This window comes from Coregonus lavaretus (assembly GCF_964263955.1).
Source record: "Coregonus lavaretus genome assembly, chromosome: 13".
Classification (NCBI taxonomy): Eukaryota; Metazoa; Chordata; class Actinopteri; order Salmoniformes; family Salmonidae; genus Coregonus; species Coregonus lavaretus.
The window spans coordinates 46662120-46688197 of record NC_140000.1 but is presented as its reverse complement, the minus strand read 5'-3'; the positions used below and the strand labels follow the sequence as shown (position 1 = coordinate 46688197).

The following is a 26078-nucleotide window of genomic DNA, read 5'->3' as shown; positions in this document are numbered from 1 at the left end:
TGTCTGAAGTCTCATACCTGCAGGTGACTGATACTATAGGAAACTAAGGTAGTAGCGATCTAGGTCAGTTGATTTGTGTCCACCATTTCCCCCTCAGTCTTGTCTCTCTCTCTGACCGCTACCATGCCCCTTAAGGAGAACTCACTGCCAGTTCCTGTTACTCCCCTCCTGAGCCTCCTCTTCACTGCTTCCTCCCCTACAGAGGCCCAGCCCACCGGCTACAGGAGCCCAACAATGGTAATCCCTTAACGGCTGTAATTGTTTGTAGCTGACAGGTGCCAGAGTTACTGCCCACATCACAGGGACAAGTAGCATGGCGGCCAGGGGGACAGGATGTGGAAGAGGAGAAAAGAAGGCAGCGAGTGTCATCCTTTGCTAACAGTCCTTTGGCAGAGCTTAAGGGTTGTGGGGAAACTGGCATACCTGGCTGCCCCACTCTGTCACAGCCACACATTGGCATCTCTCAGCGGCCTGCGAGAGACACCCACTGACGCAGGAGGGACACTACCACTGTTTAAAGTCAAGGACGGGGGGGGGGGGGGACGATGCATTCCTTGACCAATATAGGAGCCGCTGAGAAATGCAACGGGAGCAATTCCGGGAATGGGTTGAACCATCTTTTTACTGACGGGAGATTTCAGCAGCGTTTCGGTGGTTAAAGCCGAACAAGGCAGACAAAGCCATCTTTATTTGATGGCTAAACACACTATAGGGAGCGAGAGAGGGAGATAATCTGACTTTTAATGTAGGCAATAATAGGAGACATTGTGAGTAAAGCCCACCTCACACCACCACTGACCCCTGACAGACAGGCCTGTTCTGCACTCACAGCCCACACAAACAATCCTAGGAGAAACTTTTTTCAGCGGTGGTGTCAAGGGTAGGTGGGGGGAATACATACCCTTTTTCTTTTTATTACTTACTTTTTTTGCAGCGGTGGAAACGATTTCAATATAGGGGAAACACTGCAGACACTGCACAGGCAACATACACGTAGCCATTCAAACCTGTTTGGCCAGTGGTCTAGCTAGAGAGCAGGCCTTGTCACACAGGTAGCAGTCTGCACAACACAGCAGACAGGGAGAGAGAGAGGGGGGGGGGGGCGAGGGAGGGCAATGCTGTGTCTTGAAATCGCAAAATAAATACAAAAACTCATGTAGCATCATCTTAAAATGTTTGACTAAAAGCCATCATACCTCACAGTTCAATACAGCGTTACCCAACGACACGGAGCGATGTCTCGATGTCGGACAGCACAACCCTCTTCAGTATTATTAACACGACATAACATGAAGACACCAGCTGAGTATAGCAGCGGGGGCTACTTCTCCATTTCCCTTCCAGCAGGTTCTTAACCCAATGAGTCCCACTAACACAGGCACGTTTTGGACTTCAAACCGCTTTTAAATATTTCCGGCCTGTACCATTGGATTAGTCTACTTCTTCTGCATCCGTAGATACCAACATTAGTCTGTGTGATTAACTGTGTTTATGAGACAAGGGAGGTCCCGAAAGGGCCTGGGGCCGGGTCCGAATGGTTTGCATTACAAACTATAAAATAAAAACGCTACACAAGTTGTTAGGAGAGTTTCTTCTACATAGATTATGGGAAATCCCAGCACATAGTGTCTTTAATACTGTAATAAACTCAGTCACAGTTGCTGTCAAACTGTTGTCACTGACTAGTTGGACATTTCCTACTGAGGAAACATTTCTTTACTTACAGAATTGATTTAATTCATTTCTCTGGTTTGTGCTTACGCTGACCTCATTTTTTTATTGACATTTGTCAATAAAACTCATGAATGCAACAGTTTGTTAAATTGTTTTAAATGGTAAAACACTTCTTTGTGAGGCTAAATATAAGGGCTGGATCCTTCTCCCCAGCCATCCCTGCAGAGGACAACTCCAAAGTCAGGCCTGGAACGCTGTACGCTCCGGGTAAAATATCATCCCATCCCGGCAAACTGCACCTTAGCATGCTCCCCTTGGCCCAGGGGGAATTTCTATATGGCAGAGTGTGACTTTCATTAGCACTTAGCGCAATGTTGAGACAGCAGGGTTGGCTGGTGGCCACACAGAGAGAGAGGGGGAAACACAGCCGCCGCTATTTCAGCTGGATATCACTGCAATGGAGCAGGTGCTTTAGCCATATAGCATAGCATCCACTAAAGCTAGCCTGCCAGGAAAGGGGCTGAGGGCAAGGTGGCCTTTCTTGGAATGCCTTTCTCTAATGGAGGAAGAGAGGGGTTCTGGGAAGTAAACACTTACAGAGCTTTAGTAAATGAATCCATGATGCACAGTAGGACAGGACCCCCCACTTCACTGGTCAAGAGTTAAAAAGATGCACTATGCAGAAATCGCTATGCCATTTCCTGGATGCTAAAATGCTAATAGGTCGCCTAGTTTCAGTTTGCGACAAAACAAGCAAGTAGTGGACAAACATTGTGCCATCTAAACCGCTGTGAAATATATTTTCAGCTGTTTGAAGCATAGAAATAGCACACATCTACTGCTTCTTAGACTTGCTTTCAAATGAGAATGACTGATCTATAAAACTCACATTTCTATGGAATACCTCTTTAAGGAATACCTGGGATAGGATGAAGTAATCCTTCTAGCCCCCCCCCCCCCCCCCCCCCCCAAAAAAATAAATAAAATAAAATATTGTTGTAAAGTGGTTAACCCACTGGCTATAGGGTGAATGCACCAATTTGTAAGTCGCTCTGGATAAGAGCGTCTGCTAAATGACTTAAATGTAAATGTAAATGTATGTGAATTTGGTCAGGTTGCCCAAAAATGTACAGTGTATGTGCCTCTCCCTCTGAAAACAACAGCCTGTTTATCCACTAAACGGTTCGACCAGGGAGAATAGCAAAGTAGCTGTCATCTCATGACGTTCACCTCCACCCCAAGCCAGGTAGTGATGCTCTTTCTGCGTTACTGACTGACTAGCAAGAGATCCTAGCTGATTATGTTCAATTAAGTTCAAGTAAATCGAGATGTAATCATCCTTACCAGTTGCAATATCGTTTTTTGCATTTCTATAAAGATACACAGCTCCGTAACATTCTTATGAATCTCTATATTTGAAATAAAAAGAGGCGGCGGCTACTGTAATATCATCTCATAGTTGATCAATTCCTACGAGGCCTGCTTGTGTTTAGAGTTTGATACAGAAACAGCGTGGGAATTAACCTCATGTTTAACTCGTCTGCACTCAATCTCAGTGCTGCTAAGTGACAGAACACTTAGCATCTTATTTTCACCGGAGGGAACTTTCAAACACTACAACACAGGACTGTTCTAACCGATACTCTTTTCAAAACACTGAAAAATACTCCTAAATCAAACGTGTGTGTGTTTATTGGAGGTGTGTACACGTGATTACCCATTCCCATCAGTGGAACGTCAGCCGGCATGTGTCAGGAAGTGGCTATGAGTGCACACTTCATGAAAGAGCACTGAGGGTGGGAGGTAGAGGCTGTCTCCTGCAGTCAGAGAGCAGAGCCTAAGCTCCCCGGTGAAACCTGATCCACACAAACACACAGGGCTCACACTGTAAACCACAATGTTAGCACAGCCAAATGGCTCCAACTCATGGCCCTGTTAGGTAGCTGTCCATGTGTTGACTGCAGGAAGTCATATCAGCGTGCATCAGTGAGCGAATGCTCTGTATCGGTCCTGGCATTGTCAATCGTGGTTTAAATGGTGAAAACAGTTGGGAAATAACCAGCGGAATGTTTATACGTTTCACATGACAGAACCAACCTCGTCTGCTGGAAGAAATGCGTGAAGGTAGCCTTCATGCTGGCTGTTTTCACAAGCTCAGGCTACAAGGAGCGACTGTCCCCGGGCAGTCGAGACTTTCTCCAACCACAAGGCAAGTGAAGCGGTGACCTTTGCGCCTCACACATTCTCTTTAATTTAGGGTACCCACATGGGGCTGATTACAGGGCACCATCTATAGATTAACTTAAGAAACCCACCCCGAGCAGCAGGGATAAATATGGAAACATTAAGAGCAGAAAGAATACAGTGTCCATATGCGCCAGCCTAATGCTAAAATAATACAGAGGAATTCAAGAGCCCCGGCTAGCAGGCGGAGATGGGCAAAGCCGTTCTCAGAGCACGACCCCAAAAAAATGCACCAATGATGTCCGCCCCCTGAGAGAGCCCGTGCCGTTGCTGTGGCAACCAAGCCCAAAAGAGGACGAGAGTTCAGTCTTGTCGGGCCTTTGTAAGAAACATAAATAAATAGAGAAAATAGTTAAATTAAAGCACACTGGGGTTGCTCAGATAGTCCCCCGAAGGCAATGCACGGAGCAGACCTCGAAAGTACAAGATCAAAAGCTAATCTTGAGAACGGGGGAGAGAAGAGTTCTTTCTCTTTTTGGACATTGAGTTTTCGGTCACCCCACCGCTGTTCTCATGACCCGTTATGGTCAACAGATAGAAACGATTCTCTCTGCTGCTAGACCTCTCAGCAAGGTACCAGGGCTCATCTCCACAATCTCAGAGTATATTATTGGACAGGTTGAAAGCATAGGTCACCATTAACCATAATAGATTAACTTAGACCTCAATCTTCAGGATGGGGGGGACACAAAACCCCCAAAAATAACACATCTTGCTAATGGCGTGTCATCCATATCACCAGACTTGAGGCAGACGTTGCATGATTAGTCAGAAGACTTTGCTGTATGACCACAATCCATAACAGATATGCTTTTACTGTCAAGTCACAAAATGAACTTCAAAAGACTTACACCTGATTCAAATGTGATTAACCATTATGCTCCAACCAAGAGAATTTACCCCAAAATATAATGCATGTAGACAATGTAGCCTAGCCTATGCATACAGGTTCTCCTATCTATTGCAATGAAGTCACACAATATGAAAACATTTCATACAACATAATGAACCTGTGACAGCTTCCAAACCCCATCTCCCACCCATAGTACAGTCCGGAAAAAGGACAGTGGGCTTTTTCCATACTTTAAAAGGCACTGTACCTCCAACTGCTACTGTGAAGAAGAATTGTGTGTGTGGGAGGAAGGGTGTTAGGGAGCTTGATTATCTCCCAGGTCATCGTGCAGAGCGCTCCATGCTAACTTTAGCAGCACTCCACATCAGTGAAAAGACACTTGAGGACCCCTCCCCCCCACCCAGCCTAAAACTGCTCCTTTGGAATATGCCTAGTGCTGAATGAGAGGGGGCCAGTGTTCAGATACACTATATATTAAAAACGGAAGCATCCGTGGCACATGCCCATATTTGAAATCCCACCTCTATGTGCCTGGTTGGTGCGTTTGTCGTAAATGCAGTGGTTTCTACTGGGCCTGGTTGCCAGTGGGAGCTAGCCCGGAAACAGGAGGCAGGAGAGTGAAACAGCAGAGGCCTAGTGTTCTCTCAGCTACAGGTAGACTACGTCTCAACCAGGGTTTCCGTTAGGAAAATGTGGCGCCTGACATTTGACAGGCAACATTTTAAAGATTTACCTGACATTTAAGAAATTGACCGGACCCATATGCATTGGGTGCGTAACCTGATTAGGGCATCCACCCACGGTGCTCAGAATGACACATTTGGAATATGGTTATTCATATTAATAGAACATGCAATTCGAGGATGCAACAATGTCCAGTCCTTCTTAACGAATTCTGATGTGCACTTTGAACATGTTAGAATAACTGTCCACATTTCCTCAGCCAACAAGACGAGTAACGAACAGCAAAAATCACTAGCCTATGTCAATCTACCATAGTAGAATAGTTTAGGCTACGTATTCTATTGGTCAGCTTGTCATGAAAGAAATAGCCTATTCCAAAACACTCTGAAACAGTTTTAAGACGATAGATCCCAAATTCACAAAACCAGTAGGCTCAGACTACTTTTTTGTTGTTGTTAAAAAGCAACAAGTCTGATGCAACAGATCAGAACAGTTAGCAAAAAATGTGATTAACTTATTTCTTCACATTATAAGCGCAGCAATGTACACAATTCAGTAGGCTACGTGCAAATGTCTGTTCCATAACGCAATTAGCGGGAAAACACGGTTGTCAAATAGCTGCGACTGGGAAAAAATCATTTAACTGTTATCCAGCTCGGAATCCCAACTCGGGATCTCGGGCCTCTTTCTAGCGCTCCGACTTTCCGACCTGAAGATCACTGACATCATGATTTGACCTCGTATTTTTTCCTGAGTTCCCAGTTGTCTTGAAAGCCTAAAATATGCAGCAGCAGCTCGTGCTGTATGACAGATTTTCCGCTCAAAGGCTCTGTATGCTCTACGCATGTGATAATTCCACTAAATTATGCAAATTAACCTATAATTAAGCATGACCAGTCAAATGTATTTACATAGAATGGTATTTGCATCAATGAATAGGCTAAAAATGATTATTTCGCAATGGGATTCTCTTCTTTTCAAAGACAATTGGCCGACAAAATTGTATTACCGGCTAACGGAAACCCTGGTCTCAACCCACCAAGCAAACGGGTCTCCAACAGGTCATACCAACCACTAGTAGCCATGGCTAGGACCCTGGGTATTTCCTGACAACGTGACTTGTACCAGTGTGGCTCAGTTGGAAGAGCATTGCACTTGCAACGCTATGGTTGTGGGTTCACCAGTACGAAAACGTATGCACTCACTACTGTAAGTCACTCTGGATAAGAGCATCTGCTAAATGACTATAATACAAACGTAACTTTACCAGGATCATATCTGGGCCCTAGCTGTAGGTTCTATTGTGGACTCCTGACCAGGAAACATCCAGGGCCCTACGTATGGGTGTTCAAATATGGCATAGGCAGTGCTGGTTTAAAAAAATAAATAATGTTTTAGCACAGGAACCGGCTCAGAACAGATGACCAAACCACAACCAAAACAAAACACTTTGTGCCATGAGTGGAGAACAGTGGTGACTGAGCAGCTGTTCAAACCCATAACGACAGAGAGGCGCCTGAGTCACTCTCCCTGTGATCGTGATCAGGGCTTTGGGTGGGATCAAAGCACCAGCACAGCCACCAAGCACTTTGAAAACATGACATAATAGAACCCAAATGATAGCATTATCTCTGTCACAATATCAACACCATAAAAACTGTTGTATTTTTTCTGCATCAACTATCACCATTCTGTCTGCTCATGTGTTTTGGATAAACCTCACTTGCTTTTGAGAAAACGAAACTGGTCATCTAATTTCAGAGCCGAGAGAGAAAAGGCACTGCAACATTTGAGTAGCCGTCAGAAAAAGCAAAACATCCATCATAGGCCTGGTTTTAAAATATCACGTGTACAACACAAATATGCCCGCTGGCTTTTTGAGTCAGCAACTAAATGTAATAACAGGAGATAGGGCATCCACAGTGGAGCCCTTGTTTTCTTTTCGGAAAAACCCAATTTACTCCCTTATAAAGCAACAGCATGGAGACAAAGCAGCTTCTCCCGGAGACCAACACTGGCCCATTTCTCTCCCTCGTTACCTTGCTTCCTTTCCGCAGCTACCTAGCGTAGCTGCAGCCAAGCCACAGTCTAGCATAGCAGTGGAGCACTTCCCAGATAAGTAATACTCCGGGGCTCAGGGCTTCGAGGAGCGACGCTCTGGCCACGCCTACTGGGCTATGTCACCGGCTCAGAGGCACGCAGCCACTTCCACAAAAGGAATTCCTTCTTACCGTGAGTGAGAAAAAAAAAAAGAGCATGAGAGAAAATGAAAGAGGGAGCAAATATGTGTGTGTGGTTTAAAAGCACAAAGCTACTGCAGGAGGCCAGGGGAACGGTTGGGGGGGGGGCGCTGCAGGGCAGCCAGCTGGGTTCCTCCACTGGATGAGCCCTGTTGGGAGCCGTAACCCGGCTACACTGAGAGAACTCTGCCTCCGTCTCCACTGCTGCCGAGGACGACCATATATGGCTCTGGGATTCCCATGGAAAAAGAAGGCCAGGATTGAAGCAGAGAGAAAAAAAAGTCCAGGGAGATTGTAACTATACATTTCACTTGGGCTCATGCTCGCCAGCCAAAACAATAGCCCTGCTTGAGAGCCAAGTTTGTTTCCATGAGCTGTTACTGTCAGGGATCCAAGGAGAGAGGGCGGGCAAATGAGTGGGGGGCATGGGGGGGGGACAACGAGGTCAGACGGCCACAGAAACACAAGCGTGTGTGTAGCACAATCTCCCTTAATGCTGTGCATTGTGGGTTAACATACAGCCATTTGCAGAAAGTGCTGATGAAGCCTGTTGTTCATGTCATTCTCCAGGCAAGCACTGACTGAACTCCAGAGGTTAAAGGGACAGTGTGTATACTTGTGTCTGCCCGCCAGGCATTCAACCAATCCATAGCCATTACGGTTGAAAAATATGGATCACCTCCATAGCCTTTGGAGTAAAGGCTCCAGCCGTTGTCCCCTGCCCTATCGTCAACACCTCCATATGTGATCTGAACTCAATGTCTCACATGGGACCACCACGCACATTACATTGCCTATCTTGTTAGACCTAGCTCACAAGACATGATCTCTTTCATTCCTGGTATTACCGAAAGACTGCTCTTGGGAAAGAACAACTCAAGACACAGATAAGCATCAGAGTGTGATTTCCTCAAAGAGCTAAGCCACACAGTACTAGATGAGGAAATAGTTTACACAGTTAGGAGGGTTGTCAATGTGAGAGCGGCATATAGTGCAGACTGGGCGAGGAGAGGAGCTGGGTGTGTGTTCTGTGGTGGTGGTTGTGGGGCGAATGCTGGGTAATGGTGGGAGGGGTTACAGTGATAAAAGCAGGCAATAGGAGTTAGTAGCTGAAGCTGTGCTCACTTGTGGAGCCTCGACGAGGAAATGAGAAAAATAAACAAATACTTCCTGTTCCTCTGCCTGAAAATCTCTCCAACACCCCCATCCCCCTCTACATCCTATTCCCCCCATTTAGGAAGAGGATAAACATTCCTGTCAGTCCTCCTGCCCTCTCAAAACGGACAACGACGGCAGGGCACACCTTTAATTAGCCAATGAAAATCTACTAGAGTAGTCCTGAGCAGAGCAAAACTCTGGTGGAGACTAGGGCGTTGGGATTTCCAAAGGCACACCTAATCTCCCTGAGCCTCAGAAAATGTCAACTACATTGGAAGGATCACATGAATCTCCAGTGCGGTCTGAGGAGACTAAATCAGATCAAAATTACTGGTACACCAAGAGTTCTATACATTTTGTAAATGTATGCTAAACGGCTCATTGCTCGTGAAAGAGGTCACTTATCTGGGTTGAAAAGGCTACACTTCTTGATTGACGTTGCTGTGCTTCCGACTGTAGCCTACTTTCTCCAGACCGGCACATGTACAGTCTGCTTATTTTTGGTTCATTTCATTATTAATTTGGCAGGCTATCAACATCTGGGATAAAAGCTCAATTAGACTTTCTGACTGGACAATATTCACGCTCTACAAAATATGTAAAATCAAGTCTACAATATTAGGAAATGAACTGTGAAAAATATTTGAACCAAAATGTCCATTCGGATTTCAAAAAGGCACCAGAGTGAAAATAAGAGTACATTTTACTTATAGTATATTCCTGTTCTGAATAGTTTTCTACTCTGTTGGTCTGTTCAGCGGTGTTAATGGCACCACTAAATTACTGTACCTGGGGATCCTAAATAAAATCAGTGGTTTTGAATGATGTCCAATGCCTGCAGCCATCAAAACTCACAAGCCAAGCACTCTGACACCCAGCTCTATTCACTGACACTGCTTTTCCTCTGCAGTCAAATACAAACACACGCACAGTACACACACAAGCACAGCACACACGCAGAGTACAGCACATAATTAAAAGGCCCTGCCTGCACAACTGCACGCAGCAATTTCACTGGCACACAGTCTGGTGGTAGTTCAGTACACAACTAGATCAATCACAGGCTGAGGGGAAGAGGCAGACTGGTTAGCCTGTACAAATGTAGCTGAAGAGTTTGTTGTGTCCTGGGTTGACTATAGGCAAGGCAAGGAGCCCACTTTGAAACCACATAGGGGTGTGAAGGCTGTCATGTCTACTAAGTTGTAGGTCCTTCACTCACATATTCTAGGGTGGCCTAGGCCTACATCTTATGGTCCTTCACCATGGCTATAATAAGGACTTTACCTCAGGGATCTGCCTTTTCAAAATGCAGATCAAATAATGTTTTAAACAATTTCACCTGCGTTGTATATTGCTTACAATAAAAGGCCATCGTATTTCTAATGTTTATCATAGAAAGAATGTAGCCTGCTACATTTCCTAATGATTTGCTTGAAGTTAATCTTGCATTTTATCAGAGGAAAGTATCTACACATCAGTTAGAGCGTTGTCTGCTGATAGATATAAATTCACAAACAGGCATTTTGAGTCACAATATTAGTCTGATGCTGAGCAGAAATTACAATAAGAACATTTCAGATCTGCGTTTACAAAACGCAGCAAGATATTTAATATGCGTTCTCCTTCTTACATTAAAAACGCAGAATTCTGCGTTAATGCGACTCCTGTACCTGTCAGTACAGTTTTTGGTCCACCAATTTCACTGGCTGGAAAGATGAGGCCATTTTGAGATTAATGGAAAGAATGTAACCTCTCCCTCCCAGGACAACAACAAAACAGACTCTGGGCTTAATTGTCCTCCTCGCTGCATAAGACAGAGGAATTCAGTCTTCAGCGTCCAGGTGTTTTCGGTTCAAAAACATCTTATAAACCCACACTCAGAGCGAGGCATGTGACTGCTACTGGAGAGCAAACAACCCTGGGATGGTTTAAAGACCAATCTAGAACAGAGGAGACTGTGCCACAGGGTGAATAAAACAGACAAGCTGCTGAAGTCATCCCACTAAAATGTTGCAGCAGCTCAATACTATGCTAAAGCCCGAGTGTGGCCGGAGATGAGTGAGTGAGTGCTCTTTGCAGGTTCTCATCCCAGTTTCTTACACAGATGTTGTCAACAGGTCTATGTGCCGGGACAATTTCTCAGCGACCCGAGGAGCCCTGACGACATAGTGGGAGATCTATAGCTTCTCACTCAGGTGAGAAATCGTTTGCATGTACAGGAAAACACAGTGATATCATCAAAACGCATGTGGGAGAGGGTGGTACACTGGTGTGGATCAATGGCAGCTTCTGGTTTCAAATCAACCTTCACTTTGCCTTTAATTTATAGCCGAGTCGCCAGCTTCACCGTGTCGTTTTGATCATGGCCGACATCCGCAGAGCACCTAGCCTATAGGTTGCTTCTGGCGGAAGGTGAAGCAGTGTGTGACAGGTCAAGTCCATCTCCACTGCCTGCCTGGCTGTCACGTCTGTCTGAGCACATACGTGGCAAAAGAGGGTTGAGTTTACACCCCAGGTGAGCCAGTTTCAACCTGCGGTGACGCTTGTCTCAAATACTTCAGACAGTCCCTACCACTAAAAGCCCTTTCAAAATGAAAGCGTCAGGAAATTGGGTGTCAATAAGTCGCAAGAAAATGTGAGTGTTTATAACAAAAAAAAAATGTATATGCAAGGGTTTGTTTTATTTGAGGTAACGTTGGCAAACTATCCAAGAAAATCTTGAGTTGAACAGACATGGAAGGTGTCTGCTTTCTAATATGTCTGACTGACATCGCGTAAGGAAGCCATGCCGACGTATCATGATCAGCAGACTACCCGACATGTTGAGAAGCAGTCGAGAGCAACGACACAAGGACTTCCTGCACTTGATTATAGGTTTTGTAGAAACACTTCAATGAAAACTTAAGACGGGGCCCGCCTGACAGAGCAAGACCTACCAATTATAAACAGGTAGAATGTGCACGTTCTGTGAGCTTTTCTAATATTAGAGTTGTCACAGGCTAGAGGCGTGACGGTTGTGCTGATGATTCAGAGGCAACGTTGAACCAACATTGGGTTGGGTGACCCGTAATGCTTGAATTATAATATGTAATTAATGTCCATAAAACTGACAAGCAATCGACTGCTAAGGTTATGAAAACATCAAACTGTATTAGCCATTAACCTTTCTACAAGACAGACTGAACGCATAGACAAAGAGTAATACGATTCGGATTTTCTTAATTCCATACTATAAATAATTGAGTGACATTTTAATGTATTCTCAATTCTCATGCTGCTATTCACATTATAAAATGCATGAATCGCTGCCTTTGGGCAGGTCAACTAGAAAGCCTAAACTTCAGCTACAACAAAAGGGGTGGTCAAATTGTTATTTTTATTTATAATATTAAATGGATTGGATTTCTATAGTGCCTTTCTATTGGAGGTACTTAAAAGAGCTTTACATAGTAAGGGCTGAACTCACCTCAACCACCAATGAAATGTGGTTTTAAAAAGCCCTCCAAAAATGACCAAATGTTTCAGGCCTTAAAATTGACAAACGGTGACGAATTATCACTGTGATCGCATCACAAATATAAGGTCATCAAGCTTTACAGTACCCCCTTCGCCATAAACCCCAATGGCTACAATTAGCCTACATTTAATTCAGAGCTGCCATTTGTAATGCCACTGACCTTTGGCAGGGCTAAACAGCCTCTGTTGACAGGGCCCAACACCAGAGGCAGGGGTTTCAGACCATTCCTCAGTGGTTTCAACAAGGGAAGTGGGGCATTCCACTGTAAGCATCCCCTCCTCCACAAACCAAACAGTGCCATGTGCTGTGTTCACCCTGCGCCTGCAGACCCAGTCCACTGTCAAACAGGCCACCTCCAACTTTGGTTTAGGGTTAGGAATAGAAAAGGCAGCAAGTAGTCTGAGACAAAAACTAAGCAATTGCATTCTTTATCTTCTGGGCCTTGGTATGGAAAATAAACAGTGACTGAAAGTATTCAGTCTTGTTCGGCGTTCCTTTGATTATCTTCAAAGGTGAACCACGGCAAATGTCCCTTGTAATGAGAGGAACATGGTGCTCCCCCGTCATCAAAAGTCACACAGCTCGATTCATCCCAAGTCAACTTAATCTAGCCCTAATTGGGCAGCACTTTCAGGTCCCGACACACACCAACTCTCACTTCGGATCAGGTGATTCGTGGTAACCAAAAACGTTCTCCGCTTCCCTCCAGGGTAAGTGAGTTTACAGCCTTGAGAACCAAAACAGAACGCTGCATGACTGGTGGAAGAAATGTTCCAGAACTTAATATTTCAGCAATAAGATCTGTGCGAATACAACACTTTACAAGGCCAGACCATCAAAATATCAAGTCAACAAGTACATTTTCCAAAATTAATCAAGAGATTGAATTGAAGCAACAACAAAAAATTCTCAGCAACTACTGAAAGTCGGAATCTGTGCTTCCTGCCATGATTCAGGGTTGGGCCTGGAGCAATTATGTAATGTGTTAATGTAACTGGTGCTGCTTTGGATGGAACTGCAGTGAGGGCCCCATACACTGCTGTCTGCATAGGTTCCATTTCAAGATTCAGGCAGTCCATGTGATTCTAAACTGCTGCTGGCTACTCTGCTCAGTCAGTGGTTATGTAACTATGTATGTACGCAAATCTGCCGACAAGCCACTAGCAACTTGGCATGAGACGTTGCCATGGTTACATTGTTAATAGAGTTCACACACCGATAGTGAGGGCGTGGCAGGTAAACTGTTGCTAAGGTAAAAAAGTGAACAGTTGGCATTTTATCGAGCCTATCCCAATGTCGTAAAACCTTCACCATGACGTCAAAACCACAACTTACAAAAAGCTACTTAAAGCCAGTAAAAATGTAATCCTTAACAATAACTGTACCAGCTAGGCTATATACTGTAAGTACATTACCAATGATAGACAATGTGGATGACTCAAAAGAAAGGCCAGATATGGGTGAATACACCTGTTGTTTCCCTGTGCAGGCCCTGCCTTGATAGGGCACATTAGGCAGTAGTTAGCTGGTTCCTGGCATCGCCTGGGGAGAGGCTGGCAGGCAGGCAGGCCAGAAAGAGGAGAGTAGGACTGTGGGGGGGGGGGGGGGGGGTTTAGGTGACAGCTGAGGAATGCCTGCTCTGCTCTCCCTTTGCCATGGTTTCCACCTACTGTCATGCGAGGAATGCACGGGCCAGGACGACAGGGCCGGAATGCTACCCATCCAGTGCATATCTACAAACATCTCTCCCCAGTCCTGCCCCCTCATTCACAACTCCCTGTACCTCCTCTCACCGACGGGGAGCAACTGTATGGAAAGCGTTACAATTCTGGTTTATAGTAGCACCATTATATGCATTTCCTCGCCCTTCACACATCGACTTCAAGTCAAGCGTTTACTCAGTGGTCCTAGATGGCTGCAGGGTGCGAGGGCTTGTGTGCCAGCAGAAAAGGCTTCAGCATGCTTCATATCGGCTGGTGCCTCACCAAACTCAGCTAGCCGAACGAGAGTTCTCACATACTCCCTTAAAAATAAACGTGTTTGAAAAACAAAAGAGAAAAAAAAAAATCGACAATAGTACCGTTTGTCCATTAAGACGCCGTAACCAAATACTCAGAATTAATCTAACTCAAGAAATGTCATTTTGACATTTTTACCAAAGAGATCTTAGTCGTGCAATTTTACATTACGATGTTTGGTGCAGTATTTGTAGTAGGTGATCTGTTCCACACAGACAAGCCCTTTCAAGCCAGACTGGCCATATATACTCCACATAAACTCCAAATGCATGCCAGTACAAAGCTAAGTGGTCCAGAGTATGTGTGGCGGTGACTCATACCCAAACGTAGAATAATCTCCTCAAACCGAGCTATACTGAGAGGAACTGGTGCAGGTGGTATTTATAACCTGGCACTCACAAGTGGCGGGAGTGCAGTGCAGTCACTGCACCCGAGGAGGAGTGAGTGACCCTCCGTGTAAAAACAGAGCATTGTTACAACAAAAGCTAGGGGTCACTGCCTTGTCACCAGGAAGGGACATGGTTCAGGGCATGTCAATGGCCTCTGATGTCATCAGCACTCGACAGCCCCCATAAACAATTGTTGCAGATAAAATAACAGCTCTACAGCTGCAACTGAAAGGAGACTTGCCACTCTACCATGTCATTTAGCCTACACTGCCTGGCAGGTCAGCGGTCACTCAGGTACCAGCATGGTAGCAGCATTAGAGTAATGTTAAAGCCACCCGTAGTCTCACTACTAAGCCAATTATTACAGTAGTGGTGAATCGTGGCACCATGTTTGACTCTATAAATAAATAGGCTAGCCAAACCGCAGGCTGATGACTACTAATCCTATACACCCAATAAAGAGGCAGGCGTTTTCGAAGAAGACTTGTTAGGGACCAATGAAAATATGAGGCTTGTTTACAATGAATGGGGGGTGGGCAGTGGAGTATTGGGGAGAATTAGCTTACTAGACTTTGATTTAGTTCCATTGAAGACCAGGACTAGGGTGCATTACCACTACTGGCCTCCTGCTAATAGGAGGGGAGTCATTAACCATTATTCTGACAACTTTGATTTTCTAAGCCAACTGGCCCTACTCCTTGAAGGCAGAGATTCCCAACGTGGATAATGATTAGCAAAGCCATCAGGGACAATTAACGTGGCAACCAAAACAAACAGAGGCAACCCAAACTGAGCCACATTAGATGGGGGTTTGCAAAAATGTCACTATTGGAATAGTATCAAGAACTGTTTTTTTTATAGCATACGTTTGTCTAGTTTTCTAACTCTGCATTGTTGGGAATGGGCTTGTAAGTAAGCATTTCACTGTAAAGTCTACACCTGTTGTTTTCGGCACGTGACCAATAAAATTAGATTTGTCGGATATCCGAAATACATGTGGCTGTTTGTTTTTTTTGACATATATTTTTTACCTGAGCACTGCTGCGCGAGGGAGCTGCGGAGGTGCCGGTGAGATGGGAGTGAGTAGACTGAGGCAGAGTGACGCTACTCGGCTACAGCCAAGACTACCTAGCTTGTAGAAGCCACAATGTTATTTATCATCCCATATAACAGTGCCCATCTTGACTAGATTAGCCTAGAGAAGCTAAGCTAGCCAACTATAGCTAGCTAGGCTAATTGAGGCCACATTTTGCACTTTCTCCCCAACCCCATTCTGATAGAACTGCCTACCTGTTGGTTGCTCGTAGTAACCTACTTCTCATTTCGCTAACTTTTAATCACTTCATTTTATTCCATCTTGCATTGCAATAGTGAAGTCACTACACATTGAGCTGCTTTGATTGGCCAACACAACACCTGAATGCTACCAGTCTTTATGGGGAGAACATCAAAAAACTACATTGAAAGGTTTGTTGTATTTATTAGTGTATAATTTCAAATGTCATGGTATTCTTGTATGTAACAATGTCACATGGATATTTTATTTTAGAAAATGCATTAATGAACACTCACAAGTATTCGAATACTAACGTCCGGATATTTGAATAACCGTGCACATCCCTAAACCAAATCTCTGTTGATTTGAGCAAACCAACATCAGCCTGGCCTTCCTGAAATCCTAGGATTAGCACGCTAAACGCGAATCCCTATATCGCCTTCAACTCTTTTCCAAGACCCTGAAGCCAGGGATCACATGCTGGAACACAAACACAAAGTTGCTCCAAGTCTCTCCAGACATGGTTAGGTCTCACGCGCTGCATCGCAAATGCTTTCCTCACTCTGCTCATCCCTGGAGTGGACCCCAGTCCAAAAAAAGGCAATGTTTTCACCCAGTGAGCCTGCACAGAGCAGGGAGCTGACTAATTCCAGTTGAAAGGAAGACCAACTCGGTCACCCTAAAGAAAGGCTGATTAAGAGACATGCACTACTAGTTAGGGACTTTCTAATGTCAGATAAGACAAAATCATTTGTGTGAATTCCTCCTCATCCCCCCATAGTCAACTAGTTATAAGGCAGCATCTATTCTAGGGATACGGCACCACTTCCACACCCTGAGATGGGCCTTGAGGGATACAGCCTTGCCCGGCAATAACATTGTTTATAAAAGATGCACACATCACACTACTTAAGAGAAAGTGCAGGTGATCTGGGTGATGAGATCATTGTAGATGTAAGGTTCAAGACAGTTTGAGCGTGCAAGACTTCTTCAATAAACCATGACTCATTCTGACTTTACTAAAATGCATTTGGGGAGAAAGACAGACCTACATTTTCTCAATTTTGCATTTAAGCCTGTGTGAAAACCTTTGATGAACAGTTAACGTGTTAGTTATTCTATGGCTACAATGACAAAACAATGGCATGACTTAAAATGTTTATGTGTAGTAGCTGTTTTAAAAAAACAATAGCCTAAAAGCACAACACTTTCCACTGACTTAGAGGACTTCTGGCTTCCATGGGCACCCTGTTTTGTTGTCAGTATTCAGGGTAACAGGCTGGTGCTCCACCTGCCATAATGTAGGCTAAAGTGTTGACTAATAACATTAACAGCCCAAAAACCTAGGATTGGCTTATTTCAGACAGCTGAAAGCAACAGGTATTGACATATAAACCTCACATTCGCTCTGAGAGATGTGTCAGCTGTTATCCGACTTCAGAACAGTTTACTGTGCAGCAAAACCCATGTTAGTAATGCAACATTGCAATCCGAACACATCTGCAGGATATAGGCTAGCTAGCCTAATTTAGAGCCAATCGCCAATTCCAAAGTGTAACAATCTTTATAAAATGAGCTATGATTCTAATTCTGAGCATGTACCTAGTTTTAAGCTAAGAATGTTAGTTAGCTTGTTAGCTAGGCTATTTGAAAAGTAGACTGTCCTAACTACTTTGAAACACCACAAATTTTGATGATTGCCAATCCATGCAGATTGCCTATAATAAAATTGCACAGATCTATGCATAGCTATATCCTCCATATATCTGTAGCTCAATTGGTAGAGCACGGCGCTTGTAACGCCAGGGTAGTGGGTTCGATCCCCGGGACCACCCATACGTAAAAATTTATGCACACATGACTGTAAGTCGCTTTGGATAAAAGCGTCTGCTAAATGGCATATTATTTATTATTATATCAAAATAACTGGGCTGTGCCTACCTTACCAGAGCAGCAAAGGAAACTAGGCCAAACCCGATACATGCAATACATGCATGCATTTGGATACATGTAATGTAATCTGTAGTGTAATATATCACACTTGAAAAAACAGCTTTGAATCCAGGGAAGTCTCAAATTGCAATTACAAAATGTAGATACAAATTGCAACGTTATCAATCTGCTATTTTATTATTATTGAAATGATAGGAGTCGCTACAGAATGTCAAAAGACGTGGCTCCTGGGGCTAACGTTAGCTTGTAGTGGGCTGTTGAATGATACTGTAGCTAGCCTAAGGTAGGCTAGTTAGTTACATCTGCTATGAACCACAGATAATATTTCTTGAAAATATAAATGTGTCATGACTGTAGCTAGTTACAGTCGTCCTGCCCTTTAGACTAGAGACTGCGGCATTGCTATTGTTGCTAAACATATTTGTGATAATGCACCCCATCCTCACATCCAGGAACATATTACAGCACTTCAACCAACTAAAATATTGTTGTATGTCACAGCTTCGACGTGATCCAAACTGACATTTGGTTAACTTAATTTGAATGGAGTTTTACTGCCGACTGACTACAGTCAAGCTTATGCTTGGTAACGAACAGTGCCACACTGGCTAGCTAAACGTTCTTTCCACCATTTGCACAGGCTAGCCAACGTTAGCTATCCAACTTGCAGCACGTTAGCTAGCAACTAACAAAACATTTTACTTTTCTGTACTTTCTATTGACTCCAATACAACACAATTAGTTTTAACCTAGTCAACGACTGTAATAATTGAGTATTTGTTAAACAACAAACCAACAGTATGGAGTTAAGCTATCTTTCATAGCTTATAGGCTAGCCAGGGCAGGGCGACAGATCAGTTCCAATAATGGTTTGCCTAGCTAGCTAGCTACAGTAACTGGTTAGATGTTAGCAAGCCAACCAACGTCATTCTTCCTGACTATGGATGTTTGAATCAGTTGATGATATACAAAGACCAAATAGCTAACTATCCATATTTTCAACATTAGCTAACCTAAGAATACATTTAACATACCTAGTTAGCCCAAACAGAATAGCTACCAATCAGGTATTTTATGAGTTTATCCACCCCTTCGCTTCTGATCCAATTCAATCAACACAGCCCAACAAATGAAATGGCCCTATCTCTCGTCTAAAAAAGACGGGCGTGCTAGGTAAACAGACTGAGCTTCAGTAGGAATGACTCCTTTCTCCATTACTGTGGCAGGAGGAAACGTTAGCTACTATCTTTGGCAAGACATATGGTTGTCGTACTATTGTATGGGCAGTGTCAAGGCTTATAGCTGTAAATGACAAACCTGGTGGAGGGCAGTCAGACCGTCTACATTGGCGTAGTTGATGTCAGCACCCCGGTCAATCATTCGGAGCACCTCCTCGGTATCGCCGCTTGAGCAGGCAGCCAAAAACACGGCGCCATCGTCGAACTTCACCTTCGTCTTCTTCTTTTTCAGAATAGGAGGCTCGATGTCTGTCTCCGACCCTAACCACCGTTTCAACTGTTCGTTCCTTTTTTGCTTGGCGTCCGCCATCTTCATCCCCTCCTGTCTCGGGTTTCTTATCTTTCTCCAAGAGAGGATATACTTTATAGTGCCACTATCCCACAGCGCACTGGGGCGTGGGAAGGTGGGGAGGGGGGGGGTGGGGGGGGTGCTGAGAGAGCGTCTGGATTGTTTTCCATAAGCTCGCGAGACAAAGTAACGTCACCTCAGGATCTGCAGTATAACGTCATCAGCAGATAAAGGGAAAGGAGGAGATTGTACATTCCTTGACAGAGTTGGGGAGTGTTATCATTTATTAATCATAAATAGGAGCTCTAAAACCAGCATAGTGTCGATTTTAGTCATTGTGAGTTCTATCAGGATTGCTTACCGTTTTTTTCAAGGGTTTTTATGATGACTGGTCAAACTAAGTCAAAACGTTTGAGAAAATATGTATTTTATTTCTTAGACCAGAGATAGGCTATTGATAAACATAGCTCTTTCATAATTTGAATGTTATTCATAATTATTAATAACATTCAAAGAACATCATCCGTATCCCTATGAAATTACCAGAGGAAGACAATAACAATTAAATAACATTAGCAATAGAAATAGGCAAGGGGGTTTATGTTTTACCAACAGTGATAAAACGGTGTAAAAAGGCACTATCGCCAAAAGCAGAACTTGCAGATTTTTTAAGGTAGCAAATTGAGCATTGCATGCTAAGGTCTCAGAAAACAAAAAGTGAAATCGATGTTGCAGAGCGATTATCAGCAGACAGGCAGGCCACACACTGCACAACACAGGCCAATTAAATGCATGTCTTATCAAAATGATTTCAGAGCCTTGTATTCATCAAAGCCCTAAAAAACTCAAAACCATCTCACCAATGATTAAAATAATTTTAAACTGGGCCTCTAAATGAAATGTGACCATGGTCACTTAATCAGACTTTCACTTTTCAGCTTGATTACAAAACAACCAACAGTTGAACAAATATGTATCTATTCTCTACTTAAATATCTCTGTGGTAGTTTCACTGTAGTAGCAGGATATTAGTATGTTTACTCAGTTTGTGCCCATCTGTGTCAGCTGTGCCACTCCTTCAGAGGAGCCATTATGGAGAGAGAGACTATTGTCCATGAAACATTAGCTGGCCAGTCCATGGAGATAATTACAATAGATATGAGAGAGACAAGTAGAAGCCTTTTGCCATGGTGTTTTGAAGCACTGTGGGTCGATAGGAAAACATTTAGTGACCAGTGTGCAACAACAACTTATCTATAGGAAACTATTGACTTCCTCCTTGGCCTCAAATGGCATTGGAAACCCAAGAGTGTAAGCCATGGTATAGACTACTTTGTCTCTCAGTAGTGTTTGTGTGTGTTTTGTCAGGGGAAAATACCTTCACAAGAGACATCCACTTTATTTTGTGTGTTGGATGGTTATATCAGGTATATCAGATATAGCGTCTGCTAAATGACAAAAAAAAAAACAGTGGAGGGTGCTGAGAGGAGAACGCCTCATAATAAAGGCTGGAACGGAGTAAATTGAATGGCATCAAACACATGGAAGCCATGTGTTTGATGTATTTGATACCATTCCACTAATTCCGCTACAGCCATTACCATGAGCCCGTCCTCCTCAATTAAGGTGCCACGAACCTACTGTGGTATAAACAGATGGTGATTCTCACCATTGCCACAATATTGCTGAAGCAAAGTATGTTCAGGGCCCTCGAAACACCTGGCATAGCAACTGTGGTTCTGGTAAGACAAACACAATTGTCTCAAGTGGATAAGCTTTGGCAGGACCCTAACACAAATATTCAATCTGCATTTTTTCCCCCTTTCTCCAACATGAGTTACCAATAAGGACATACATGGCTAATTACTGTAGACATCACAGGAGGCTGCTGAGGGGAGGACAGCTCATAAGAATGGCTGGAATGGAGTGAATGGAGTACCATTCCATTTATTCCTTTCCAGCCATTACTATGAACCCGTCCTCCCCAATTAAGGTGCCACCGGCCACCTGTGGTAGACCTACTCTGTGTATTTCTGTCCCATCAGCACATGTTCCTTTTCATAACAGAGACACAATGCACACCAAAGAGAAATATAAAGCACCTTTACCACAAACCAGTACCTGTAATGATTTGATGGGAGCACTTGTAGCGCCAGGAATGTCTAGTGGACTCAAGCTCTGGGTGGTCCAGACTTAGCCCTGACTGAATGCAAGATGGACCGGCGAAGAGTGGTTTTTATTTTGGCACCACTGAGCGTTATTATTGGCAGACGCCCATGTGTACGCCGCAGGGGTGTGGTTTTGCTTCCTTGTATGCTGGTTGTGGAGTTGTTTCTAGAGGCCAGTTCCTAGGCAGTCGTCATGGAGCGTGCCACAACACTATTTAAATGGAAGTGCTGTTTACTGTCATGTTCATAATGATAGTGTTTATGGGTTTGAGGACAATAATTGTTGGTCTAATTGTCTTACTAATTCTGGTGGGTGGGAACGGCTCCTGGATCTCAAAATAGTTTATTTCCTACATGAAATCTAGAAGATCCCTGTGTATAAAACAAGTGGGGATAATAGTGATACAGATACATGTTTCTGAAGTTGGTTGCCCATTATAATCTGCTTTAGTCCATTTTCTGTAACTTTGCTTGACACGATGCTTCATTTGTCAATGGAACCTTTTAGTATCTGTCAGCAGCACCAGAGATGTTGTTGTGCGATAAACCTGCCTCTGGACTATCTGACAAAATCTGACAACCTGAGCCAAAAAGCCATCCAAGCAAAGAAATGATCCAAAACATTTACACAGCTCCACCCACATGAGTTAAACCTCAAGACAGACCGACCACTGTGAGGACAGAAGGGGAGTGACGAGAGAGAGATCTCTGTAGATCCAACCGGCTGCCACTTCTTTTCCCAAACCTGGTCCCTCCATCAGACCCAGTGGACGTCCAGTGAGGACAGACTTATATATTTTTAAAATATATATATTTGTATTTATTTATTTATTGAATATTAAAACATACAGTGCCTTGCAAAAGTATTCATCCCCCTTGGCGTTTTTCCTATTTTGTTGCATTACAACCTGTCATTTAAATGGATTTGTATTTGTATTTCATGTAATGGACATACACAAAATAGTCCAAATTGGTGAAGTGAAATAAAAAAAAGAACTTGTTTCAAAAATGTCAAAAAAAAATAATAATGGAAAAGTGGTGCGTGCATATGTATTCACCCCCTTTGCTATGAAGCCCCTAAATAAGATCTGGTGCAACCAATTACCTTCAGAAGTCACATAATCAATTAAATAACCTGTGTGAAATCTAAGTGTCAAATGATTTGTCACATGATCTCAGTCTGCTAAATTATGTAAATGTAATTGTAAATATATATATACACCTGTTCTGAAAGGCCCCAGAGTCTGCAACACCACTAAGCAAGGGGCACCACCAAGCAAGCGGCACCATGAAGACCAAGGAGCTCGCCAAACAAAATTGAGCTTTTTGGCCATCAAGGAAAACGCTACGTCTGGCGCAAACCCAACACCTCTCATCACCCCGAGAACACCATCCCCACAGTGAAGCATGGTGGTGGCAGCATCATGCTGTGGGGATGTTTTTCATCAGCAGGGACTGGGAAACTGGTCAGAATTGAAGGAATGATGGATGGCGCTAAATAAAACAGGCATGAGATGTAACAACGTTGCCCCTCAGTGCCATTCAAACATACTTTTTGTTTTGTTTTATTTTGACTTAATTCTTTTACTTTTATTTTTGACCATCATTTTATCCCCCGCCCAGCAACTCCACTCCCACTTGTCTCCAATTCCACATCCCAACCCTCAGCTTCCCTCAGCCCATCACACCTATCTCTGCTGGCCACCTCTTCAGATTTCTACGCACCATAGAATATATCTTTCAACTATGCTGTGATGTTTAACATACAATTTGAATCTATCTAATCGAATAGAATCGACAGATTACAAGTTGAAGATAAGTACTTTAAGTAAGAGTATTAGTATATTAGTAATTGATTGACCAGGTCTCTCCAGATCTCCCAACAATACTATTTCTAGGGTCAATTTTAGATTAATGTTATGCTTTTTCAGCTATTCCTGAACCTGAGACCAGAAACAGGCTACCTGAGGGCAATACCAAAACAAATGGTCTATTGATTCTGTATCCTCACAACAAAATCTGCAGAGCTGTGATGAATGTATACACCAAATATTCAACATTTTGTTGGTGGAAAGAATTCTGTACAATAAGTTTTGCTCAAAAGCACCAAGTCTTGAATCTTGCGTTGTTTTATATATCAACTCATACACCCTGTACCATGGAATCGGTACATCAAAAATCTCTTTCCAACTATTTTGCAATCTGTATGGCACAGCTGTCAACCTCCTGGTCCTCAAATGAAACTTTCCTATTTATGCTATTTTTATTCCTCCGCCAGTTTTGATCCTTTATATTGGGCAGACAGACCAGTTCCCTACCTCCTCCCACTGTCACCTGCCTCCTCAATTTTTGGGTAATGCTGTAATCAATTGGTTGTAATCTTGGATTGAGCAGACCTTTCCATACAATTCTGATAACTCCATGAAATACATACAGTTGAAGTCGGAAGTTTACACACACCTTAGCCAAATACATTTAAACTAAGTTTTTCACAATTCCTGACATTTTATCCTAGTAAAAATCCCTGTCTTAGGTCAGTTAGGATCACCACTTTATTTTAAGAATGTGAAATGTCAGAATAATAGTAGAGAGAATGATTTATTTCAGATTTTAATTATTTCATCACATTCCCAGTGGGTCAGAAGTTTACATACACTCAATTAGTATTTGGTAGCATTGCCTTTAAATTGTTTAACTTGGGTCAAACGTTTCAGGTAGCCTTCCACAAGCTTCCCACAATGAGTTGGGTGAATTTTGGCCCATTACTCCTGACAGAGCTGGTGTAACTGAGTCAGGTTTGTAGGCCTCCTTGCTCGCACACACATTTTCAGTTCTGCCCACAAATTTTCTAGAGGATTGAGGTCAGGGCTTTGTGATGGCCACTCCAATACCTTGACTTTGTTGTCCTTACCATTTTGCCACAACTTTGGAAGTATGCTTGGGGTCATTGTCCATTTGGAAGACCCATTTGCGACCAAACTTTAACTTCCTGACTGATGTCTTGAGATTTTGCTTCAATATATCCACATAATTTTCCTTCCTCAAGATGCCATCTACAGTGGGGGAAAAAAGTATTTAGTCAGCCACCAATTGTGCAAGTTCTCCCACTTAAAAAGATGAGAGAGGCCTGTAATTTTCATCATAGGTACACGTCAACTATGACAGACAAAATGAGATTTTTTTTCTCCAGAAAATCACATTGTAGGATTTGTAATGAATTTATTTGCAAATTATGGTGGAAAATAAGTATTTGGTCAATAACAAAAGTTTCTCAATACTTTGTTATATACCCTTTGTTGGCAATGACACAGGTCAAACGTTTTCTGTAAGTCTTCACAAGGTTTTCACACACTGTTGCTGGTATTTTGGTCCATTCCTCCATGCAGATCTCCTCTAGAGCAGTGATGTTTTGGGGCTGTCGCTGGGCAACACGGACTTTCAACTCCCCCAAAGATTTTCTATGGGGTTGAGATCTGGAGACTTGCTAGGCCACTCCAGGACCTTGAAATGCTTCTTACGAAGCCACTCCTTCGTTGCCCGGGCGGTGTGTTTGGGATCATTGTCATGCTGAAAGACCCAGCCACGTTTCATCTTCAATGCCCTTGCTGATGGAAGGAGGTTTTCACTCAAAATCTCACGATACATAGCCCCATTCATTCTTTCCTTTACACGGATCAGTCGTCCTGGTCCCTTTGCAGAAAAACAGCCCCAAAGCATGATGTTTCCACCCCCATGCTTCACAGTAGGTATGGTGTTCTTTGGATGCAACTCAGCATTCTTTGTCCTCCAAACACGACGAGTTGAGTTTTTACCAAAAAGTTCTATTTTGGTTTCATCTGACCATATGACATTCTCCCAATCCTCTTCTGGATCATCCAAATGCACTCTAGCAAACTTCAGACGGGCCTGGACATGTACTGGCTTAAGCAGGGGGACACGTCTGGCACTGCAGGATTTGAGTCCCTGGCGGCGTAGTGTGTTACTGATGGTAGGCTTTGTTACTTTGGTCCCAGCTCTCTGCAGGTCATTCACTAGGTCCCCCCGTGTGGTTCTGGGATTTTTGCTCACCCCCTTTTTCCTCCAAACATAACGTTGGTCATTATGGCCAAACAGTTCTATTTTTGTTTCATCAGACCAGAGGTCATTTCTCCAAAAAGTAAGATCTTTGTCCCCATGTGCAGTTGCAAACCGTAGTCTGGCTTTTTTATGGCGGTTTTGGAGCAGTGGCTTCTTCCTTGCTGAGCGGCCTTTCAGGTTATGTCGATATAGGACTCGTTTTACTGTGGATATAGGTACTTTTGTACCTGTTTCCTCCAGCATCTTCACAAGGTCCTTTGCTGTTGTTCTGGTATTGATTTGCACTTTTCGCACCAAAGT

At 43.5% G+C, this 26078-nt stretch overlaps 1 protein-coding gene across 4 annotated transcripts in view; it reads right to left on the bottom strand.

The window, feature by feature from the left end:
• The window catches only part of LOC311140536 (protein phosphatase 1 regulatory subunit 12A-like), a 62914-nt gene extending 43279 nt beyond the window's left edge, over window positions 1-19635 (bottom strand). For all 4 annotated transcript variants that reach the window (XM_084175625.1, XM_084175626.1, XM_084175628.1 and 1 more), the window contains exon 1: window positions 19324-19635. In XM_084175625.1, coding sequence (XP_084031751.1) covers window positions 19324-19560 — 237 coding nt within the window. In that variant the 5' untranslated portion in view covers window positions 19561-19635. The remainder of the gene's footprint in view (window positions 1-19323) is intronic.
• Between the last annotated feature and the right edge of the window lie 6443 nt (window positions 19636-26078).